Source organism: Cryptomeria japonica, chromosome 9 (assembly GCF_030272615.1).
Source record: "Cryptomeria japonica chromosome 9, Sugi_1.0, whole genome shotgun sequence".
Lineage (NCBI taxonomy): Eukaryota > Viridiplantae > Streptophyta > Pinopsida > Cupressales > Cupressaceae > Cryptomeria > Cryptomeria japonica.
The window spans coordinates 538,109,781-538,128,414 of record NC_081413.1 but is presented as its reverse complement, the minus strand read 5'-3'; the positions used below and the strand labels follow the sequence as shown (position 1 = coordinate 538,128,414).

Sequence of the window (18,634 nt, the reverse complement as noted above, 5' to 3'; positions counted from 1 at the left end):
TGCAGTCAAAGTGAGATAAGGTTGAATCAACCTTCTCTCTTGTAACCTTCAATTGATCCCTCCAACTCTGTGGCTCAACAAATTGTCGATCAAAATCAGCTACATGGGATGAAATAACTAATTTGCTTCTAGGAGAGGGGAACAAATCAACATAGGAACCATTCTCACAACTAGATGATACTCTGACTCTGCATATCTCCTGTAAAGAAGATGGAGTAGCGTTGTGAATTGTCACACAACTCTTAGAAGAATCAACTACTATGTCGCGAGAGTTATCAATAATCTGCCCTACATAACCTGTCATGGAACTATCCTTAGGAGAACCTAGTGCATCATGTGGTTCCCTGCAACTCTCAATAGATGCACTCATCCCATCTGCGTCAACTGCACCTGTAACTGTGATAGGTGTAGCCACATCCTCAACCTACTCACAACCATAATCCGTGGATATAAGATCATCACCAACTGCCACTGTAGGAAACTGTACTATATCTGTAGATGGTGGAGACTGTACCAAATTCAAATCCACGGTAAGCTCCTCCAATCGTGATTGCGACTCTTGAAGGGCTAGTTGGGCAGTCTTCAATGAATCCATAGTCACCTAAAGCTCATGGGTGAGCTCACCTACCTCCTCCTTCTTTCCCTCCAAGGCATCATAACCAAAGAAACGGGACTCGGACTTGGCTCGGACTCTGCAAAGCCGACTCGGACTCGGACTCGGGACTCGGCGTCAGACTCGGCTCCAGACTCAATTGGACTCGGGAAAGTGAAAAACTCAAGAAATCTAGAGATTTTTAAAGATTTAAAACTTGTTTCAGGCACCCGTTATTGAATACACCTTAAAGACAATAACATCATCAAACTCGGCTCATTTGATTACATACACAAGTATACATCAATCACATAAGCATAAACGCAAATTGTAGCTGAAGGAAATAACAAACATAGATATATAAATATTGTCAAATGTATACAATATTACAAAACTCATGGAATAAAAAATCCATGCTATCATATGATCATCATCAAATGTTTCATACAAGTACCAAAGGTAAATACAACTACAAGCCTATGGCTCAGAGGAGCCTGCACCCTCTGGCCTCGGCCCCATGCGAAGGTGTCTAAGGTAGGTCCTGGATGATTTGACAGCCATAGTCTCTCCCCATGACACCATGCCATGCTCACCAACATCAATAACATCCGTGTCACTATCTGCCTCTGAATCTCCTGTTTGTGCTCGTGCTCTCCGCTCCTCCTCTACCATGGCTACAGTCTCAGCCTCTATATCTACCTGGTCGATCCAATCAGTGTCAGACTCGGAGCTTAAATTTTCCCTACTTCTATCGACGCAGTTTCCCCCCATATTTTTCAATGGGGGTTTGGGGGCAGCACCCCCAATGTGGGGTCAAGGGCCAAAAAAACTTATTATTTAATAAAGGTGTTGGGTGTTATTTTTCTATTGGCTGACATGTTGTAACCCTAATTTTTCTCATTCTCAGGCGAAGGTTGTAGTGAACAAAGACAATACCATTCATTTAAAAAAAACTTTTTAAAGTGCATTTTTTTTGTCATTTTACTAACCCAGCCAGTAGCCGAGTTTGGGGCTCGGGACTCGCCGAGTTTAGCGAGTTTGAGCCAAACTCGCCAACTTGGCGAGTCCGAGGCTGAGTCCCAGAGACTTGGCGAGGATGACTCGGACTCGGAGGTGAGTCCGGGCGAGTTCCGTTTCTATGATTCATAACAGATACCATCCCACTTGAGAAGATAATCTCTGTCCACAAGTAGTTGTAGGTAATTTTGTTTCATTATTCCAATTGCCTCTTGAAGTGCATGAAACTCTGCAAGGGAAAGACCACTATCACAATGCTCATTTGTCACGGGAGTACTCCAACCATAAGTTGCCAACATCTGACAAGCAACATCAAAATGCTCAATGGTTGTGGCAATCATACTGTCATTCACCTTTAGTTGCCCAACTAAATGATGAGGACTCTGTAGCTTATGATTCTTATACAAGCTTTCTGATTCAACATCTGCACTGTAATGTGAGGCTGAATCGACATCACTCTCCTCATGAGAAGCAGTGTCATGAGTGCTATCAACTTCACTCACAATATCATCAATGGTACTGTGCCATGTCCTGAAAAAATGGCTCAACTGGCAGGGTGGAAGGTGTTGTTTTGACAATATCTTCGCACACTTCTGCTACCAAAGCATTTGCATGTCCATCCAATTCACGATCCTGGTATTCATTGCCATTAAATAAATTTTCTGATTTGTTTTCTAAGGTCATATGAAAAATCAGACTCATTGTGGCATGAATCTTCATCATAAATTGCATCATTAGTACCCACTCTTGAGTACTAACATTCAACAACTCCATCGAAACATCATCCACCTGTGAAATCTTTGTTATCTCATGCTGATGCAAACATAACTCACTGCTGTCATGAAAATCAGAATTGTTATAGGTCATATTTTCCAAGCAATCTTCATGTTTGACACTCCCATCTTGCGTGTCAATACTCAAGGTGACTCCCGCAACATCTTCTGCACTTGCCATGACATCAACACCATCATTACGCTGAAGCAAAGGACTGCTGTCATAGAAATTAGGATTTTTATTATGACTGATAACAACTTCTTGAGCGCTAATAATGTCAACATTCTCTTCAAAGCTCACCTTCTTTTCCATTATTTCCTTTGTACTGAAAGATTATTTGTTTTAGTGTTTGCCTTCTTTTTCTTTGCAAACAAGGGATCCAAAATTTCCGGATTCGGATTTTGTAAAAGCCTTGTTAAATCCCTATCATAGTTTTGAAAGCCCTGCATGAGCTCTGTCATGAGTTCATGTATAGATTTCATTTTACCCATACTTAAACAAAAACAAGAGTGTTGGTTACTCTAATATCAATTGTGGGAGCTCAATGATTTCCAATCCTAGCAGGATGACAGGAAACCACTCTGATACCACTATAAGATGCCTTTGCCGGAATCTGATGTAAAACCCTGATTTTTTGCCTCACACGATTTGACAAATACTTATGCTTGCTGGTTCGGTCTTACAGTTTGATTATTTTGTTTTGATTGGTACCGAATATGTTTTGGATGCTTGTAAATGATCTCTAAGATGTCTAGTCAAAGCTAAGATGCAAATGCAATTCCTTTTTTGTATTTTTAGATGCATATATATGACCTACTCATGAGAAAAGTGCACCTACAGCAGATAGACATTAATACAAACAGTTGGCATGCAAACTCAACTACAATCCTCTTATTCAATGCTGTTATTAAATGGGCTGATTACAAAACTCTGATTATTATGCTCACAAGCAAATTACAATGACTGATTTTCCCAGTACCAATCCCCAACATATCAAGATTATGCCATGTCTAATGGCTGCGATTTGCTACAGTCTGATTACAAGCAAATAACATGAGAATTCAATATAAAGAACCTGTCACAAGTCACTGGAATGATCTATTGATGATGACACGAACCCTGAAAATTATAGCAGCAATAAACCCGTTCATTATCTTTCACAAATCTACTCAAACACTGTAGCGTTTACTGTTCACGTGTTACTGTAGCAGCAGTTAAAACTTGAAATCTGATTGATAATGGCTGCCAATGGTGGAGCTACAGGTCTGCAACTAATTATGCTTCAATAATCTTCAAACCCTAGATGAAATTCCTTCTCTTTTGAGCATAATTAGAACTTCTGGATGAACTCCTCCACAAGCAATGATTTGGCTGATCTCACACAACCTCAAAATTGCAAAGACACTGAAGAGTTTCCTTTCTCCAATGCTGGAAATGACTGAAACTCTAGTGTATTTCTACACACAGCTCTCATATAAAAAAGCACAAATTTATAATCTTCAAGAATGAAAAGCATCTGCTTTTTGAGTCCTTTTATAACCTCAATCTCCTTAATAGCATTTAAATCCACTTTCAAATCCACTTTAGGGTTTGCATAATAACTTTATTTAATATCCTCATAAGCGGGCGCCCAAGACTTGAATTATTAGATGCACATTAATATCATTTAAAATGATATTTTATATTTTATCTTTTGACTTTATCAAATGCATAGTAAGAATCCCTCTCAATCATCCACTGACTTACTATTAGTAAGTCTGTAGAATTGAGTCCAACGAAGGCCAAACCTGAACTCTGGATGGGAATAAGCCTCCTGCTCTAATAAATGAGTCCCTCTAACCAACTGCCTTAGCCTACGAGGGCCAAGAAAACCATCCAAAAACAACAACATGCTAAAAAGGGGACATTACACATGTTGAGGCACACATGTTTTCATGGCACCCCTTTAGGGTTACAGTAGTTTTAACAGAAGAGTTTGTCAGTCTACATGTTTCTCGAGGTTCTATATTCTTGCTTTATTTAGTATATTCACCAGTACAAATCAGATATCTCATATTGATCTCCTCTAGCAACCCAATTTATGTGCAGTACAAAGGTCCTTGTTCAGCATGGCACATCAAATGTTAATGTTTGAATTTACTGTGGAAATCTATTTTTTAATTGATGCATGCTTAAACCTGGAACCAGAACTATATTCAGTTGCAAAGAAACAGCTTTTACCAGAGGAACTATGGCCTCATGATCACATCCACCGAGGTTTTCATTGCTAGGCCATCCATCAGCTAAGTAATGGATCATCCTGATCACTAACCACTTTGCAGACAGTATGATCAACAGAACTTGATCCAAATGACATAAACTTGCAAACATAGCAAAAAATTGCTGAGAAAAGTTGATTTAAAAAATGACATCATTGGAAAGGGTTTTGACCTTGTACCAACAAGGTAACTCAGTAGCTCTATATTGAGAGGACTTATTCTTTGTGACCACTTAAAGAACTGGGAAGGATGAGATGGAGACATCAAATTAAAACCCTGTTTTTCCAGAGCACCTGAACTGTTGATTTTTTTCTCTTCCAATATTCTTCAAAAATCTATTCTTTTCTTCTTTACCCCCCCTCATAATCACACATATCCACTTTTCTCTTTAAGATTAACAGAGTTTATTTTTTTCCTAAGGCATATGGGGGTGAGAGGAAGGAGGGGAAAGCCATGGCTGAGGGAGCAGGGATTGGATTAGGGCGCCTAGACATCTATCTACTCACTTCTAACTGCCATCCCACATTGAGTTCAATGGTTCAATTAAGTTTTGAAAAGGTCAATCAATTCATCATGCACCTCTTCATTATCCTCCAGGTGATACATTCCCTTATTTTTTTTTCATCAATAATTTTATTATTTCAAGAATTTTCAACACCATGAAGTAAAGTGGTTACCCCATGCTATGGTATTTTTAAAAAGTATTAAAGTTTATTTATAAATCTGAGTGGCATATATGCTCAACCCATAGTCATACACATGATCCCCAAAATAGAGTCAGCCAACACTATGACAGCTAAAAAACTAAACAGTCAATTCAAAATAATACAACACTAAAATAGTAAAATACACAATGCCAAGCCAGTATCTTTTCTTCTTCAAGTGGTATAAGGACCAACATAGATTAACTGCCTGTTATCCTACCTGGGATCACCCCTCCTCTAGTGCATCTGCAAACAGAAGACAGTGAGTGGCGTTAGTAGCGTCTGCTTCATGTTACAGAATATGAGCTGTGTACAGAGAAGTGGACACATAAATTAAAAAGTAAAAACCTAATTACCTTTATTTTAAACATGGTCAGATAACCAACCAAAAATGATACGTGGATTACACAAGTCAATATTATAAAATAAAAACTCAAATTACCATGGGGTTTTCCTCATAGATGAACAGCATCACATATGAGAACATGAGCAACGAAACTGATATATTCCTAAAAAAATTGACCAGAGTAAAGTAGTGAAAAAATGGAGGGTGCCACGGGTGTTCCTTTTATCATTGAAGAAAAAATGGTGATATCTTATGGACCCTAAAAACCATTTCCCAGAGGGCAGGATGGTTGTTTGACTGTCTTAGGAGTGTATTTGGGTACTTATAGAAACTGTCTCAAATGGATTGAAACTCTCAGAAAAATTTCCAGCCTGCATATGGAAGGTTTTTCCATGCAGCTTTCTGCTATTTCCCATGGGGGTTGGGGAAGATGGCTTAAACATTGTCAATGCAATTGTATATTTTTTAATCCTCAAGTTTCTAATGTGGTTTCATGCCATTTCTGATGTTATTTAATATTATTTCTCACCATTTCTCTGTGTAAATCTTTTATTAATAGGATTATACCCAGAGTTTTTGCCACCCGATGACCTTATCTGTCTTCTATTTCAAAACGTAAACATTTCTGATTATTTGGACATCATATATGTTACCGGGTTTGCCACGTTTGATCCACGCATCTGAATTGGGTTCACTTGGGTACACCCTTGGTATGTACTGAGGCGTTTGGGTTTGCCAGGTATGAACCCAGGCATATCCAAAGGCGTTGTGTGCCAAAACATAACAAAAACAGACATTTTTGACCTTTTTTTGCATCCAAAAACCCTAGAAAGTGTCCCTTAAAGCACAATTTCTATTGTTGGGTTCTCCTCATGCATTGATCAATGATGAAGTAGCATACTATCAAATGTATTTCGTTTTATAATTCTGAATATATCTTTATATATATATATATATATATTATATACATACACACACACACGGACGAACCCGACCCATGAATGCAAAGGGCAAAAAATTTTTACCCGAACCCATGAACTGGGTTCGTGTACCCAAACCCGAACCGGTAGCTTAATTATATTATTCTATTTCTTGATTTTTTTTTTCCTTTCTGAGATCTTGATGTAAATAATCTTCATAGATAATAGTTTCTCCTGGTATAGGGAATGGATATAGAATCCAATTTGTTTAATATCCATTGATTATTGAATACAGGTAACCAAAGTAAACGTCCACAAGTTTTAAGGGAATCTAATTTTCAGGAAACTCAGCTCATAGGGATGATGAGTTCATGAGGAGGAATTTACAGAGATTTCTAAATCAATATTGATCAATGGTCTTTAGGCCATTCAAATTCTAATGTACGTGTTAGATAGGTGGTATGGACTATGGACATCAAATGGTCAAAGGGACCTGTGTAATAGAGACACAGAACCGTACAGAAATCTGTGTATCGCTCCACAAGTCTTGTTTGGAATGGTAACTGTCAAAATTCTGGTTGATTTTATGTCCATAAGCCATTATGTTTTTGGGGCCTTGGGTAGTGGGGCAGTGAGGTCTTAAAGCTTTTTATAACCTGGGTAATAGAGATGAAGTGTTTTTTTTTTATTTACTCTAGAGGTATCCCTGCGACCCAGCCCAGCACCCACCTGCCTTACCTTGGGCTGGCTTACTGCCAAGTTGAGGCCAGGAAGGGGCAAGCTGAGGTGAGACTAGTCCTCTAAGGATGAACGCAGCGCCCGCAAGCCACATGCATTGGGTAAACCCGAGAGCAATGGGGAGCAAACCTATGGCCCAAGCCAACTCCGCTACTTGTGCGGCCTAAATCATTCGTTAGATATAGATACAGTTATTTGATAATCTTGGGATCATACAGTTATTTGATAATCTTGAGATAGAAAAACGTGTTTCATGTTTCTTAACATAGTAATCTTATTGTTAAAGAAATGTGTTGCGTGTATCTTAACATACTAATCTTATTTGATTGGATTTGCAGCGGACAGAATAAATCAGTCACATGTGGAAAACCAGTGCTGAAAGCAGCTGTACCCTCTTTGTGCACAGTTCACTTCCAGAATGCCCAGAAACACGTTGCACGTTCTTTAAAAAGGGCAGGGCTTAACACTTCTTCCAAATCTGCCCCGAAATTCCACCTTATTATCTCAGAATACGTAAACTATATTCAGAGTAAAAGAAGGGAAGCTCGGATGGCTGGACCCATCGATAATGCAGACAAGGAAGGATTCGTCAATTTTAGTGCAAGAAAAGATCCTAACAATCATTAGAGCTTGCGTCTTTGTCTTCTTTCTGCTTGACTTTTTGAGCAGTTGACTCTCAAATTCATAGCTTGAGTATGAATAATCAAACTTGGAGTCGCACATAGTAACTAATGTATGATGGAGCCTTGGGTGCTATCTTTTTGGACATTCACGCAAGCATATCAGAGAAAAAGACTATTTACAATTACATGACTTATTTGGAGAATGTGTACACTGAAGATTTCAGATTCCCAATTGTGTCAACGTAATTCCTGGGAATTCAACTTCTCAGTTACTCTAATTAGGACTGTATTTTATGCAAAATGTCTGCAAAATACCTTTTGGTGCTGGTTCTTTAACATATCATGTTCTTGTAATTTATCATTTTATCTTTTTATTTGTTTATTTTATGCTTGTGAAGTTGTGATATGATTCAAAATTTTCCATCAGTTGTGTACAATTAATTCAATTTTAAACTGCTAAATTTTTATTACATCTTGATTGTACTACACCTGCATCTAAATACCCTGCCTTCTCTGCAGTCCCAGTTCCTACTCTTACAAGATGCAGAGGTTTTTTCCTGGCATGAGGTAAGCAGTGTCCAAATTGGTTGCTGAAGGCCCGAAAAAAATGCTTTAGCTCTGGACGGATCTTTTGAGCTCTGATTACATTCTGTAGAGATGACAATGGACTCAACAGACATTATTATAACTTGTTTTGTTCTCGTAACATCTGCAGTGAAAGGGATGGCCCATTTTCAAATTTCTTTGCTTGATGGCACAACAACATATGCTTGTCATATTTTCCAAATTTCCAGTAAATGATATTGGTTTTGGAGGCAGACTGTCATATTCCCGTGTAGACAGCAGGCAATGATTAGAAACATTAAACAATACATGTACATAAATATATATATTTACAATACATAAATTATTTTTACTGCTTAAAATACGTTTTATCTTAACTAGTGGGAGTAATGAAATGACCCGTCCATTCCCAAGCCACCTCCAGAATAGACGCCATGTTTCAAGGGTAATCGCGTGGTTTCAAAGAGGTATAAACCTGCACCCCAAGGAAACACAGGAGAGGAGGTGACAAGGAGAGAAGGGCAAGGAGAAGCATCCAACAGGTAACTTCGTTACTCAGTAATAATATTTATTTCAGTTTTCATAATTTATGATGCCTACACAACCTTGAGGACTGCCCTGGGAATGCATCAGTCAACAGACGATGTGAAAGGGCTAGTTGCTGGTTCTTCCCAGCGATGAAGAACCAACGCCTAGTAAGCATCCCTCCCTATCGCCAGCAGGTTGGTACGTCCCCAGTCCAATCCGCTTAAATGTCGAAATGATGAAGTATGTCTTTGTGCAAGTTGTATTAAATCCGCTTTCATTCCTCATATAACAGTAATGAATATAATTTAACTAGTGGCCCAGATTAACTGCTAAATCGGTTTCAAGCCTAAAAATGTCTTGCCAAATGAACTAAGCACATCTGTAATGTACAAAAGGGTAAACTGAACTCAATCTTCATGCCAAATAGGTAACCTGCAATATCAGGTTTAATATGCTGTATTAAAATACACTTTAGTGATAGACAAAAGAATAAAAAATAATTCATTCATTTTCAGACACAACTAATAAGTAAAGAAAAGGAATACTAATTAATGATAGTCATGTTTTTGCAACTAGGTACAAATATAATGAATTAATCCCTACAAATTTATATATAATGGATAAATGTTAACCAAGTAATAAAGTCATGAATCTATGTTTTCTGTATGCATTTGTTATCTTCTTGATATCCTCTATTTTTTAGTACATTCAAGATAATGAGTGCAAGCCAGGGGTATGCTGGGCCCATCCTCATGTGGCCCTATTAGCCCTAAGAGATGGGATGGGTCTGGAAGGGTAGACTAGCCAACCTGGAAAATCCTCAAAATCTAGAATGGGTCGTGTATGTATTTTGTGTTGCAATAATTATGCCACTGATCTAATATTACTGTTAACATATAAAATAAAATATCTAAATGGTGCAGGAAATTGTAATTTCTTTTTGTGGTCCTAAATCCAACCTTCGGTGGATAGACCAGGCCCTAATTATCAGGAAGGCGAGGTAGGTACAACAAAGGTTCATTACAGTGGTATCAGAGCCTCCTTCTTGCCACCCTATGGAAATAGTTGATGCGACAAAGCCAAAGATCCCGTAGGGCCTTAGAGAAAAAAAGGAGCCAACAACATGAGTGAACAAGCTAGTAATGAACCTAGGGCCTTCATGGAGCAAATCGCTCAAGCACTGAGGGAACAAATTGAAAGAACCATGTAGGCCTTCATTGAACAGAATGAGAGGAATAACCAACTAGTCCTTCAGGCCCTCCAAAACATAAGCAACCATAACACCAAAGAAGTCCAATCCAATCATTTTGAAAACCACCAACCCACCCTGTCAAAGGAAACTAGCTCAAGGCCCACTTGACCTTCATTCCTACTTGAGGAAGCGCCAATAAGTGATGATAACCATGATAGACCCATGGGAAATGTAGACCAAATCCTTGCAGACTACCGTGGGTTGGATCCCGAACTACGAGATCTTGTAACCTTCAAAGACTATTGTGATGCCAAACTAAAGACACTTGGCCGTAACAAAATACATCCTCCAGTCCACAAAGAGCTTCAAAACAAGCTCAGTAAGGTGATTATCCCCAACTATGATGGGGAAGGAGAGGTATTGGCTAGGTCATGGGTCCAAAAATTGGATACCTATTTATCCCTCAGCCCCATGACTCAATCCAATGCCATTAAATTTGCTATACTTCACCTATCCGGAGTTGCCCATGAGTGGTGGCACCATGGCCTTATCACTCAAGGACATCAAGTTATAAACACATATGAGTTCACCCAAAAGTTCATAAAAAGATTCGACCAAAAGCATCCTGAGTGGTACTTTCGAGAGCTCACCCAACTAAGGCAACAAGGGACTATTGAAAACTATGCCACAAAATTCCAGAAATTAGCAGTGATGGTACCGGGTCTAACACAAGAAAGGCTTACTTACCTATTCATAGAAGGTCTAAGGGGATCAATCAAAAGCACAGTAAGTGCCCATGAACCCCAAACATTAGATGAGGCTATACAAAAAGATATGAAATTTGAAGAAAGCTCACCCAAGGACAAGACCAAGCCCTTTGGCAACTCCTCCAAACCTCCACCCAAGGACAGTAAACACAATCAAGAAGGGACTGTAAGGTCTTTCACCTATTGCAAGGGAAAGAGAGAAAATGGACATATGTGTTCAGCCTTGGAGGACCTTAAAAAGAAGGGACTTTGTTTCACATGCCTAAAACCATATGAAGAAAGGAGCCATAAATGTCAAGGTGGGGGCTCACAGAATAGAAGCCTCACCATATGAGGATGAGGAAGAGACACCTAGCAAAAGGATGAGACTGGGGGAGGAAGATCAGGCCATAGTTGCCACTATCACCCATGCTGCTAAACACAACCTGTTTAGAATCAAGAGTTCACTTAAAGGAAGAAAGTAGTCACACTTGTGGACAACAGAGCCTCCCATAACTTCATTGATGAAAGGGTTGTCAAGCAGCATAAATTACCCACACAGACTTTTAAGGGGTTTGAAGCAGCAATAGCCACTTGGGCAAGGGTCCAATGCGCTAAGTTGGTACCTAAGTTGGAGTTCATAATAGGTAGCCATCCGGTAAGGGAAGATCTCTACGTGGTACCATTGGACACATATATCATATTGGGGACTCCATGGATTTATTCACTGGGATGTTTCATGTTTGATCTCCCAAACCAAATAATCAGATTTCAGCATGAAGGGAAGGAAGTTACTCTCAAGGACTTACCTGATGGTAACCCTAAAGTGGTTTCTTGTAAGAAATTGGAGCAATTTTTTAGAAAAGGACGAGGAGAATGGGTGGCCCAATGCATGATATTAGATAAGAGCAATACTCATGAGAAATCCACGCATATGGACATCAAACCCATCATGGAGAAATATAAAGGGGTGTTTAGGGAAATTCCCCAAGGTTTGCCTCCCAAACGGGGGTTTGAACACACTATAGAATTGGAAGAGGGGGCAAAACCAGTCATCACTACCCCTTATCGCCACCCTCACAAATATAAGGAAGAAATTGAGAAAACCATTAAGGAACTACCTGCTATGGGACACATCCAACCTAGTTCCAGCCCTTTCGCATCATCGGTGGTACTTGTTAAAAAAAAAGATGGCACTCTAAGAATGTTTATTGACTACAGAGCACTGAGTATGAAAACCATCAAAAATAGGTACCCAATCCCAAGGATAGATAAGTTGATTGATGAACTACACAGCCAGATATTTCTCCAAGATCAACCTTCGATCAGGATATCATCAAATCAGGATGAGGGAAGAGGACATCCACAAAACAACTTTTCGGTGTCACTGTGGACATTTTGAATTCTTGGTTCTACCTTTCGGTCTAACCAATGCACCAGCAACATTTCAGTCATGTATGAATCATACTTTCCGCAAGCAACTAAGGCAATTTCTACTAGTTTTTTTTGACAACATTTTGATCTACAACAAAACTTGGGAGGAGCACCTCAAACACATTGAGGACACATTAGGATCCTAGATCAAGAGTCACTTTATGCTAAGGCGTCCAAATGCGAGTTTGGAATGGAGGAAATCCTATATGTAGGGCATAAGATTAATGTGGAGGGGGTTAGCGTGGATGAGGAGAAGATAGCCACTATCAGAGAATGGCCTAGACCTAAGTCCCTCACACAATTAAGGGGGTTCTTGGGGTTATGCAGTTACTACAAAAGGTTTGTACAAGGTTTCTCCAAAGTGGTAGCCCCTCTCACCGATCTAACTAAGAAAGGGGCTTTCGCTTGGAGTCAAGTAGCCCAAAGAGCTTTTGAAAGTCTGAAGGAAGCTACGAGCTCATGCCCCGTCCTAGCTATCCCTGATTTTTCCCTTCCTTTTGAACTACAATGTGATGCCTCCGGAGAAGGGATTGGAGTTGTCCTCATGCAAAACAAACACCCCATAGCCTTCGAAAGTCGCAAGTTGACATAAACAAAAAAGCATTACCCCATCTATGATAAAGAGATGTTAGCCATCATGCATGCCCTAGCCAAATTTCACCAATACCTGGTTTGCACCAAATTCCATGTAAAGACAAATCATAATAGCCTAAGATTCTTTTTAAACCAAAGGGATCTAAATGATAGGCAACAAAAATGGGTCAACAGGATACAAGCTTATGACTTTGATATTGAATACGTTAAAGGCACAACCAATGTGGTAGCAGATGCCTTATCAAGGAAGCCACAAATAAATACCATAACTTCTATAAATGCTGATTGGAAATATGATCTTTTGGCAGAATACGCCAAAGACCCTTTTGCTAGCGAGATCTTGAGGGACCCATCAAGTCATGCATAATACAAAATTGTGGAGGAGCTTATCCTATATAAGGATAGGTTGTACTTCGTGCCCAACTCTAAACTCAAGGAAGTAATAGTTAAAGAGTACCATGATAATCCATTGGCAGGACACCCAGGGTTCTATAAGACATATAAACAAATCAGAGAACGGTATTCTTGGAAAGGACTTAAGAAGGAAGTCCAAAAATACGTACAAGAATGTACACAGTGCCAGAAGAACAAAGCAGAACTCAACCACCCAGTCGGGTTGCTACAACCATTGCCCATTCCTGAACAGAAGTGGGAAAACATTTTGATGGATTTTATCACCGACCTACCCAAGGCCGAAGGAAAAGATTGTATATATGTGGTCGTGGACTGTCTCACTAAATATGCACACTTCTTTGCTATAACAAACAAATTCCAAGCATCTCAAGTAGCAAAAGTGTTTTTTAAGGGAGTCTTCAGAGTTCATAGGCTTCCCCAAAATATCATAAGTGACCGAGACAACCGGTTTATGGGGCAATTTTGGCAAGAAATCTTTAGGATGGTAGGGACTAGTCTCACTTCAAGTACTAGCTATCATCCCCAAACCGATGGACAAACTGAAATCGTCAACAAATGGATTGAAGGATATCTAAGAAATTATGTCATTGGGTAGCAAAAAGCTTGGATCAAATGGTTACATTTAGGAGAATACTGTTATAACACTACACATCATATGTCGATCCAAATGAGCCCATTCAAAGCACTTTATGGTTATGAACCCACCTCTTTTGGATCACTAATTACTCCAGAAAGTCAAGTACCACAAGCCAGGGATTTTATTCAGGAAAGCATGGACATCCTAAGGGCTCTAAAAGATCACATACATCAAGCTCAAAATCAGCAAAACATATACAGTGATCGTAATCGTATTGAAAGATCATTTGAAATAGGAGACTTAGTCTTCCTATGGTTACAGCCTTACAAGCAGTCTTCGCTGAAATCTAGTGGGGCAGAGAAGCTGAAGCCACGGTTCTACGGACCCTACCCAATATCAAGGAAGGTAGGAGAGGTAGCATATGAACTTGAGCTTCCTCCAAGCAGCCGCATCCACAATGTATTCCATGTGTCTAGATTAAAAAGAGCATTAGGGCAGCAGATATCCCCATGCAAGGAGTTACCTCCGTTAGATGATGAGGGAAAATTAATACTGGAGCCAGAAGCCCTTTTAGACGTAAGAGAAAGGAGAATAAAGAGTAAAAACATTGTAGAATACTTGATCTTATGGAAAGGGTTGCCGAAGGAGGATGCAACCTGGGAGGGTGAAGAGATCTTCAACCACCCAAATCTCCACATCGCTTGAGGACAAGCAATGTAAGGGGGGAGGACTGTCATATTCTCGTGTAGACAACAGGCAATGATTAGAAACATTAAACAATACATGTACATAAATATATATATTTTCAATACATAAATTATTTTTACTGCTTAAAATACGTTTTATCTTAACTAGTGGGAGTAATGAAAGGACACATCCATTCCCAAGCCACCTCCGGAATAGACGTCATGTTTCAAGGGGAATCGCGTGGTTTCAAAGAGGTATAAACCCGCACCCCAAGGAAACACGAGAGAGGAGGCGACAAAGAGAGAAGGGCAAGGAGAACCATCCAACAGGTAACTTCGTTACTTAGTAATAATATTTATTTCAGTTTTCATAATTTATGATGCCTAGACAACCATGAAGACTGCCCTGGGAGTGCATCAGTCAGTAGACGATGTGAAAGGGCTAGTCTATGGTTCTTCCCAACGATGAAGAAACGACGCCTAGTAAGCATCCCTCCCCATCACTAGCAGGCTAGTATGTCCCCAGTCCAATCCGCTTCAATGTGATGAAGTATGTCTCTGTGCAAGTTGTATTAAATCCGCTTTCATTCCTCATATAACAGTAATGAATATAATTTAACTAGTGGCCCAGATTAATTGCTAAATCGGTTCCAAGCTTAAAAATGTCTTGCCAAATGAACTAAGCACATTTGTAATGTACAAAAGGGTAAAATGAACTTAATCTTCATGCCAAATAGGTAACCTGCAATATCAGGTTTAGTATGTTGCATTAAAATACACTTTAGTGACAGAGAATAAAAAATAATTCATTCATTCTCGGACACAATTAATAAGTAAAGAAAAGGAATACTAATTAATGATAGTCATGTTTCTGCAACTAGGCACAAATATAATGAACATTTGTTGTTTTCCCGATATCCTCTGTTTGTTAGTACATTCAAGATAATGAGTGCAAGTCAGGGGTATGCTGGGCCCATCCTCAGGTGGCCCTATTAGCCCTAAGAGACGGGATGGGTCTGGATAGGTAGCCCAGCCAACCTGGAAAATCCTCAAAATCTAGAATGGGTCGTGTATGTATTTTGTGCTGCAATAATTATGCCACTGATCTAATATTACTGCTGACATATAAAATAAAATATCTAAATGTTGCAGAAACCGTAATTTCCTTTTGTGGCCCTAAATCCAACCTTCTGTTAATAGATCAGGCCCTAATTATCAGAAAGGTGAGGCAGGTACAGCGAAGGTTCATTACACAGACCCATTACGACAATGTTCTTCTGGATAGCCAAGGAAGAGGCGAATTTTATTTTGGGGTGAAATTGTGCTTTTCACACGTTAAAAAACCTTTCCTATGTGGACAAAAGATAAATTCAAGTTTCTTAGTTTATAGCTGCAGTGTGACTGCTTCTTATTTCCTTGAACACAATTGCTTGTTAGAAAGTTGTTCCATCGCAAATATGTCCCTTTCATATGGATTAGCTTATGACTATTTTGTTTTGCGCAGAATTTGGGTTTAAAATTATCTCCAATTCAACCGTATTAGCATGCTTGAATTTGGTTTAATGTTTACTTTTGGATAGCCATTACCAGTGTTGTGTGTCGTACATATCTGCAATCGTGTTGATTCTTATCAGATAATATTGTTAAGCAATATACTTGGAGATTCTACCTAGCAATTACTCTCATTGAGTGACAATGGATAGCACCACACAGTGGAGTGATAAATGAGACTTCCACGAAGGGTCTATCAATAAACAGATTGCTGTATCCTCTGGGTTGGTTGAATCACCATTTTAGTTTCAAACTGGGGCTGCATCTTTTTGCTTGGTTGCAACTCTACGATATACATAAAAATTTAAATAATATAAATGACATACCTTCAACTTTTTGTAATGCATATTTGCACTCAGTTTAGTGTCCATGATGTAGTTAGCGTTTTAGAGCCTTGTTTTAGCTTACATTTTGCTCCCCAACGATCATAAAGACTTGGCACCACTTCAGCATATTGCTAGGATGACCTCTAGCCTCCCTTAGAAAATTGGATTCCCCATCACTAATTGCCACGTGCCTCCTTGGTAACTGGGTTTTGTTGTCTTCTGCTACCAAAATTAGCCTGAAGCTTCTAGATGTCTCTGTTGGATTTGTTTTGTCATTGATGTCAAAGAAGAGGTATGCAGAATTTGCCCTGTGTACACGGGTATGAGTTTCAGATTTGAGTTTCGATTTCAGTTCAGAAGTGGCCATGTGTGCACAGGTATGAGTTTCAGATTGGAGTTTAGAATTTGTCTCTATGTGTGCTGGCAATCTTTCCTATACGAGCTGTTTGCTGTGGTCTGAAGTTATAACGTTTTTTTCTTAGTGCTTCAGAACCTGCCGCAATAGAATATTCTCTCCTTACACGGCAGTTTTGTATATCATTTTTTTTCCATCTTCCTGGCAGGTTCAGTCTTTGATCAGTGGCGTTTTTGTTCTTGAAAATCTGTCAGCATTCTTATTAGCTGGGTTGGAACATTTCAGATAGGCCTTTTTTGGGGGGATATTACTGGAATTGTGTATTTTGTGACAGGTGGCCATATCTTTTCATGCAGTAAGGAGAGTCGTTTCTTTTGTTGAAACGTTGTTGTTATTCTTTGGCATCAAGTCGTTAAAAAAGAAATGATTTTGTTAAGAGTTTTCTTTGCTGGAGATGAAGTGCTAGCTGGGCGTATTTTTAAAAAAATACGTATTGATTCTTTTCCTCTGTCATTTCAAAAAATTGATAAAGATGTGCACCAAAAGTTTTTATTAAAATATACAGGTGGCTGCGTTTTTATTAAAAAGCTTTTACTTGACTTTCATTTTGGACTTTTTGCTGCTGGGAAGAGGGTTGAAATATATCGAACCTTTTTTTTGGAGCTGTTAAAAAATGTATGACATTTACACCTTTCTTGAGGCGTTTCTGTTATGATTAATAAAAACGTCTTTGGTTTGCTTCTGAAGGTGTGAGTCGAAAACAGGTTTGAGGAATGCGATGTGTAGACAGGGAGTGAAACATTTTTTTTTTGCGTGACTGAGTTTTGGATAGAAGGCTATATATCGATGCTAAGTTAAGAAGATAATGTGGTAGTGTGGAAGATATGAGTTGTTGAAGTAAACAGCGGCTCTATTAGCATAATCTGAAAATATCTCTTGGTCTGGAAAATATTCAGAATTTACTACATTGGAATCGGCTGATAAAACATTCATATTTGTGTACAGGATCGATTCATTCAGATTTGATATTTTTGGAGCACTGGAGCTGTCTGTTTTTGAGACAAGAATTTCATCAAATGGAGAAAGAGTTGTGTTACTGAGTATAAGAACAGTCTTAAGTTTTTATCCGCAGCCATAGTTCATTCAATGGAAATATTCATCTGAAGGAGAGTATGCTGTTGTGTTATGTATTACGAGAGTTTTATGCACTGCTGCATAAAACAGTGAGCTCTCAGTTGTAATTCTCTTAAAAATCTGAAAGTGGTCCTTAGTGTGTTGATTTTCAGTTTGAGGTAGGAGCCTCTTATATCTTGAGTTGGTGCTCATTCAAGAGTTGGTACTCTTTTTGTAATTCAAGGTTCGAGCCCGTTTAATTTTAATGAAGCCTGAAAGGGTTTTCCACGAGATAATCCTTGTGTCTTCTCAGTTTATTGTATGTTCTATTTTATATTTATCAATCTGTTTAAAGATATTGAGATACTGATTCACCACCCCCTCAGCATCTCTGTTTTGATTTTCAGTCTCACCTGCTACATTTTCAGTAATCACTTCACCGTAAATTTAGTTTGGAAACCTTTACGAGTGCATCTTCCTTCATTGTTCGCTCATAAAGCTTACACATGCAAGACTCTCAAGGTTATTTGCAAGTGCATTATTAAGGATAACAGCTTAAGTTACATCATTGAAGATCTTAAG

The 18,634-nt window shown here is 38.9% G+C and overlaps 1 protein-coding gene across 2 annotated transcripts in view; it reads left to right on the top strand.

Moving 5' to 3' along the window:
- Positions 1-18,319, top strand: part of LOC131077111 (uncharacterized) — a 57,917-nt gene extending 39,598 nt beyond the window's left edge. The window contains exon 2 of one of the 2 annotated variants that reach the window (XM_058014543.2): positions 17,945-18,319. In XM_058014543.2, coding sequence (XP_057870526.2) covers positions 17,945-18,077 — 133 coding nt within the window. In that variant the 3' untranslated portion in view covers positions 18,078-18,319. Of the gene's footprint in view, positions 1-7,687; positions 8,360-17,944 lie in introns of those variants that run through there. The other variant, XM_058014542.2, reaches the window with a different exon arrangement.
- Positions 18,320-18,634: the final 315 nt, after the last annotated feature.